Genomic DNA, 7,679 nt, shown 5'->3' with positions numbered 1-7,679 from the left:
CAGTGGAACGTTTTCTCATTAAAAAACTGTATTTTATATCTATTTCAATTGACGAATATATATATTTTATAAAATAGGTTTAAGTTTAACTAAAATTACTAAAACCTTAAATTAAATTTATATAGAAAATGTGCTAAAAAAACAAACAAAAACTAATAAAATGACAAAAGCACATAGAATTACTAAAACAAAAAAATGATATCTATATTTATATACACTAAAACTGAAATACAAATTAAAGTTAAATAGAAATATATTTAATTAATACAAAATATAAAAACCATGACAAGAGCATAGAATTACTAAAATGGGAAAAATAACATACGCATCACACACACTTTTATACATACTCACTTATATTTCAGTATATATATCTTTTATACAGTCTATTATATATATGGAACAAACTAAAATATAATTTAAAGTTAAATAGAAATATATAAAAAAACAAATGTAATAAAAGCACATAACAAAATTGCTAACCCTAAAATAAATATAAAAGACTAAACAGAAAAACTAAAAAAGCAAAACTTGCAAAAACTAAAATGAAAACAACAGACATCAGTATGAGCGTATATAAATAACACTAATGTTCTTCACACAGAGCATCATAAGACTTCAGAGGAGTTACAAACGCTTGAGTCTGTGATTTCTGGAGATGTTTCAGAGCTTGTGAAGGACGAGCGTACACACACACACACACTGACCAGGTCGATGAGGTCGCTGAGGTTCTTCTCGATCTGTTGCGGAGGCAGGCGCCTCATCAGGTCCAGCGCACAGTCCAACTGCTGCTCGTTCTGGAGACACAGGAGAACACATAAGTGTAACACACACCATCACAGCAGCTCTACAGGCGTAACAGGACAATCATCAAACACACACGAGAACACATCATTGTAACACACAACGTTCACAGCAGCTCTACAGACGTGTATCAGGACAATTACCAAACACACACAGAACACATCAGTCACGCTGTAACACACGAGAACACATCAGTCACGCTGTAACACACACGAGAACACATCAGTCACGCTGTAACACACACGAGAACACATCAGTCACGCTGTAACACAAACGAGAACACATCAGTCACGCTGTAACACACAAAAAACACATCAGTCACGCTGTAACACACACGAGAACACATCAGTCCCGCTGTAACACACACAAGAACACATCAGTCACGCTGTAACACACAAAAAACACATCAGTCACGCTGTAACACACACGAGAACACAGTCACGCTGTAACACACACGAGACTACAGTCACGCTGTAACACACACGAGACTACAGTCACGCTGTAACACACACGAGAACACAGTCACGCTGTAACACACGAGAACACATCAGTCACGCTGTAACACACACGAGAACACATCAGTCACGCTGTAACACACGAGAACACATCAGTAACGCTGTAACACACACGAGAACACAGTCACGCTGTAACACACACGAGAACACATCAGTCATGCTGTAACACACACAAGAACACATCAGTCACGCTGTAACACACACGAGACTACAGTCACGCTGTAACACACACGAGAACACATCAGTCACGCTGTAACACACACGAGAACACATCAGTCACGCTGTAACACACACAAGAACACATCAGTCCCGCTGTAACACACACACACGAGAACACATCAGTCCCGCTGTAACACACACGAGAACACATCAGTCCCGCTGTAACACACGAGAACACATCAGTCACGCTGTAACACACACGAGAACACATCAGTAACGCTGTAACACACACGAGAACACATCAGTCACGCTGTAACACACACGAGAACACAGTCACGCTGTAACACACACGAGAACACATCAGTCACGCTGTAACACACACAAGAACACATCAGTCACGCTGTAACACACAAAAAACACATCAGTCACGCTGTAACACACACGAGAACACAGTCACGCTGTAACACACACAAGACTACAGTCACGCTGTAACACACACGAGAACACATCAGTCCCGCTGTAACACACACGAGAACACATCAGTCCCGCTGTAACACACACGAGAACACATCAGTCCCGCTGTAACACACACGAGAACACATCAGTCCCGCTGTAACACACACGAGAACACATCAGTCACGCTGTAACACACGCAAGAACACATCAGTCACGCTGTAACACACGAGAACACATCAGTCCCGCTGTAACACACACGAGAACACATCAGTCCCGCTGTAACACACACGAGAACACATCAGTCACGCTGTAACACACGCAAGAACACATCAGTCCCGCTGTAACACACGAGAACACATCAGTCCCGCTGTAACACACACGAGAACACATCAGTCACGCTGTAACACACACGAGAACACATCAGTCACGCTGTAACACACACGAGAACACAGTCACGCTGTAACACACACGAGAACACATCAGTCACGCTGTAACACACACAAGAACACATCAGTCACGCTGTAACACACAAAAAACACATCAGTCACGCTGTAACACACACGAGAACACAGTCACGCTGTAACACACACAAGACTACAGTCACGCTGTAACACACACGAGAACACATCAGTCCCGCTGTAACACACACGAGAACACATCAGTCCCGCTGTAACACACACGAGAACACATCAGTCCCGCTGTAACACACACGAGAACACATCAGTCCCGCTGTAACACACACGAGAACACATCAGTCCCGCTGTAACACACACGAGAACACATCAGTCACGCTGTAACACACGCAAGAACACATCAGTCACGCTGTAACACACGAGAACACATCAGTCCCGCTGTAACACACACGAGAACACATCAGTCCCGCTGTAACACACACGAGAACACATCAGTCACGCTGTAACACACGCAAGAACACATCAGTCCCGCTGTAACACACGAGAACACATCAGTCCCGCTGTAACACACACGAGAACACATCAGTCACGCTGTAACACACACGAGAACACATCAGTCACGCTGTAACACACGAGAACACATCAGTAACGCTGTAACACAAATGAGAACACATCAGTCACGCTGTAACACACACGAGAACACATCAGTCACGCTGTAACACACGCAAGAACACATCAGTCACGCTGTAACACACACGAGAACACATCAGTCACGCTGTAACACACACGAGAACACATCAGTCACGCTGTAACTGACACACACGAGAACACAGTCACGCTGTAACACACACGAGAACACAGTCACGCTGTAACACACACGAGAACACATCAGTCACGCCGTAACACACACGAGAACACATCAGTCCCGCCGTAACACACACGAGAACACATCAGTCACGCTGTAACACACGAGAACACATCAGACACGCTGTAACACACACGAGAACACATCAGTCACGCTGTAACACACACGAGAACACATCAGTCACGCCGTAACACACACGAGAACACATCAGTCACGCCGTAACACACACGAGAACACAGTCACGCTGTAACACACACGAGAACACATCAGTCACGCCGTAACACACACGAGAACACATCAGTCCCGCCGTAACACACACGAGAACACATCAGTCACGCTGTAACACACGAGAACACATCAGTCACGCTGTAACACACACGAGAACACATCAGTCACGCTGTAACACACACGAGAACACATCAGTCACGCTGTAACACACGAGAACACATCAGTCACGCTGTAACACACGAGAACACATCAGACACGCTGTAACACACACGAGAACACATCAGACACGCTGTAACACACACGAGAACACATCAGTCACGCTGTAACACACACGAGAACACATCAGTCACGCTGTAACACACGAGAACACATCAGTCACGCTGTAACACACACGAGAACACATCAGACACGCTGTAACACACACGAGAACACATCAGTCACGCTGTAACACACACGAGAACACATCAGTCACGCTGTAACACACGAGAACACATCAGTCACGCTGTAACACACGAGAACACATCAGACACGCTGTAACACACGAGAACACATCAGTCACGCTGTAACACACACGAGAACACATCAGTCACGCTGTAACACACGAGAACACATCAGTCACGCTGTAACACACCGTTCACACACAGCAGCTCTACAGACACAACAGGACAATCATCAAACACACACAGAACACATCAGATTTATCATGGATAGATGCACGTTTTTGAGCTTCAATCTGTTGGTTGCAATCCACTGCCATTATAAAGCTTGGAAGAGCCAGGACATTTTGTAACATAACTCTGATTGTGTTCGTCTGAAAGAAGAGTGTCACACACACCCAGGATGGCTTGAGGGAGAGTAAATCATGGGCTAGTTTCTGTGTGAAAGTGAACGACTCCTGTAACGGGTTTACTAGTCCAGCATTATTTCTGGCTTTGAATCAGAGAGTAAGTGATTGGTACCTCAGTCAAACACCTCCTGCTCCTGACACCCCGTTTACACTCGTGTGTGTGTGTGAGAGGGGTCAAAGGGCACGCAGGGATCCAAACCACCTGCCCCGGGCCTAAATGTGGTTCGCTGAGAGCAGAACATCTAAACATGAACTCTCTCACTGCTGAAGTTATAAACATCAGTCTCCAGGTTTAGACTGAACTTTATTTCAACCACACGCGTCTGAGGAGAATCTGCTCTCTCTCACCGCTACATCTAGGCTATATATCCAATCTCAAACGCTTCATCTGTCAAAATACTGCACACTAAACCCTCAAACTCCCTCAAACCAAACAAACACTGAGACTACAGGGAGTTTCAACCGACGGCCGATCAAATACTGATATAAACACTCACTTTCACAGCATTATCAGTAGAGTTTACAAATGACCACTTATATCACCTCAACCCCCAACAAAACCAAATCCATCAGATTCAGAAATATTAAACCTTTAAATATTGACTCATCCAAAGCCTCTAAACAAATCTAGAAATGAAACCCCAAAATATTCACCTCCCAAATCCCAGAGGACAGTAAAACCTACAAAGATTTAGGGGTGCACCGATATCAACATTTTGGCCGATAACCGATAATTCTTTATATTTTAAAACTGATAGCCGATATATTGGCTGATAAATCTAAATCCAATTTTTTATATAATTTTTGAGAGCCTGATTACAAACACAAAAGCCTCACCATTAAAATCCATGTCAATTATGTTTTCTCATTATGATTTTATGCAGCCGATATGACAGACATGCTCATGTTGAACTGAACTGTATTTCAATCATATTTCAAGGACTTCAGAACCATCATGTTGAACATCTGAAGAGTCTCAGCTGAAGGAAATAATACAGTGTTTATCGGCCAAATATGAGCCGATAACATTAAAAATGAACATATATCGGCCGATACCGATATGGTGGGCGATATATCGTGCATCCCTACAAATATTAAACGCACAAAATACCAGCTAAAAGAAAACCCTTCAAACACTAAAAACCATCTGACAGTAAAACTCAAATGTCAGACACATCAGTACTAACCCTTCAAACCCTGACCTCAAACATAAACACCAAAATATCAAACTCTCGAACCCTAAAAGTCTAATGGTGCATTTACACGAGCTACTGAAACCAGAAGAGCATTTACTGCACAGACGACGTTCACACAGACCCGTGAGAACTGTTACACGGCTGTGTTCTGCTGTCAGGCCAGTAGATGGCGACGTCACTGCGTAAAGAAACCGTAACGCTATTGAACACGTAACACACCTGCATGATTAGCGTTTCTGTAGTTTACACAGAGACGATAATGGTATAGTTTTCAAAATCTCGCAAAGATTTTTAAAAGTTTGCGTTTTCCGGCCCCCAAAACGCCATTGTCGTGTAAATGAACGGCCAAAACGCAGAAAAAGTTCTCAGTTGTCGTATAAACAGCCCCTAATACTAAACCTGAACACGCCAGTCCTGAACACTGAAACAACGAGTGACTGACTGACAAATGAATATTAATATTAATATATAATGGACAATTTACTGACGGCAAACGTGACGCGTTCACACTGCGAGCATTCGAGCTCAATTCAGATTCACTGCTCAGATCCGATGTTCTTCTATAGCCGTTCACACTGTGGTTTCAAATGTGGACCGATGTCAGATCAGATTCCAGTGTTAACGGTGGCTGGTGGTGGTGGCGCAATGGATAAGACACATGCCTTTGGTGTGAGAGACCCGGGTTCGAATCCACTGTGAGACACCAATGTGTCCCTGAGCAAGACACTTAACCCCTAGTTGCTCCAGAGGCGACCTCTGACATATATAGCAATTGTAAGTCGCTTTGGATAAAAGCGTCAGCTAAATGAATAAATGTAAATGTAAACATGATCATGATCCTGAACAAGAATGTAAACACGTCAGTCTATAACACTCAAAAACTAAACTAAACCCATCGAACAAATTAAAGAAAATAAACGATCACGTAACCCCAAAACTCACAACTCAAACCCAAACAAACAATTCAGCAAATACTAAAACCCACAGAGACCAACCCTACATATTACACTCCCACATATGAAACCCTCAGAAATACAGCAAACATCTCATCCAAAGACTTACTAGATGAAGAAAAGCCAAATACTCCTCAAACACTGAACTAAGCAAACACACCCTCAGATATTAAACTCTGTCAGATAAACTCAGACAGCAGACACATAAACACATCATAAACACTGAGCATAAATAATACATGAAGACCAGAGACTCTAACAACAAACCCGAGAACCCCTAAAGCACTGTTTGAAGTGTTTTGAAGGATTCCGTGTGTTTTATATTAGAGTGTGTGTATTATGTTCTAGAGTGTGTGTGTGTGTGTGTGTGTGTGTGTGTGTGTGTGTGTGTGTGTGTGTGTGTGTGTGTGTGTGTTCTGCGAGGGGCAGCGCGGCTCTTCCTAAAACGGGCATCGACCCAATAAGGCGCGCCCCCGCGGGTCTCTCACCATGTCTGCGGCTCTCGGGCTCGGTTCTGCGGGGCTGAAGGCGGGCTCGGCTCGGCTCGGCTCGGTTCGCTGTGCGGGTCTGCTTCAGTGTGTCTGGACGCGGTTCTGCTTCGACTCTCTGACGGAACCCAGCCCTGTCAGCGCTTCACTTCCTCATCCGGGCTCCTGCGGGGGAGGCGCGCGATGCACATCCGGGTCATTCCGCTGCAAGACCGCGCTGGCCAATCACAGGCGCTTGAGTAAGGCATGGCCAAATATAGAAGAAAATGGGCGTGGTGGAAACTGGGTGGGCGGGGCGCGGGCGGCAGGGGGCGGCAGAGAGCAGCGCTCATTATTACTCTAGTCGTTATAATATACAGATATAGATATATATAGATATACTCAATGCACATTTGCACATTTTAAAGATGACTTAAATTGGAACAAACAAAAAAGCCCTGAAAACATGTAAAGCTCTGAAAGCACTAGATTGTATGTTATATTTCAATTTTTTTATTTCTATTTTTGTTATTCATTTATTTTCTTTCATTTCATGGCAGCTAATGTTAATGTGATAATGTGAATTTGTAATACCTCTTGTTCTCATGGCATTGAATAAAATAAATAAATAAAAATAGATAGATAGATAGATAGATAGATAGATAGATAGATAGATAGATAGATAGATAGATAGAGGTTAAAATAAAATCAATTGTAAGTAATAAATTAATTATATATACATTTTAACGCATTCGCATTTTTTAACATTATATATT

The 7,679-nt window shown here is 43.2% G+C and overlaps 1 protein-coding gene across 2 annotated transcripts in view; it reads right to left on the bottom strand.

Annotated features, from left to right (window-relative positions):
- The window catches only part of capzb (capping actin protein of muscle Z-line subunit beta), a 13,145-nt gene extending 6,048 nt beyond the window's left edge, over window positions 1-7,097 (bottom strand). For both annotated transcript variants that reach the window (XM_082138769.1, XM_082138770.1), the window contains exons 1-2: window positions 6,925-7,097; window positions 708-797 (exon numbers count right to left, since the gene is read on the bottom strand). In XM_082138769.1, the coding sequence (XP_081994895.1) occupies window positions 708-797; window positions 6,925-6,927 (93 nt within the window). In that variant the 5' untranslated portion in view covers window positions 6,928-7,097. The remainder of the gene's footprint in view (window positions 1-707; window positions 798-6,924) is intronic.
- Between the last annotated feature and the right edge of the window lie 582 nt (window positions 7,098-7,679).

This window comes from Leuciscus leuciscus (genome assembly GCF_965113295.1).
Source record: "Leuciscus leuciscus genome assembly, chromosome: 15".
Lineage (NCBI taxonomy): Eukaryota > Metazoa > Chordata > Actinopteri > Cypriniformes > Leuciscidae > Leuciscus > Leuciscus leuciscus.
This window is presented reverse-complemented; position numbering and strand designations above follow the sequence as displayed.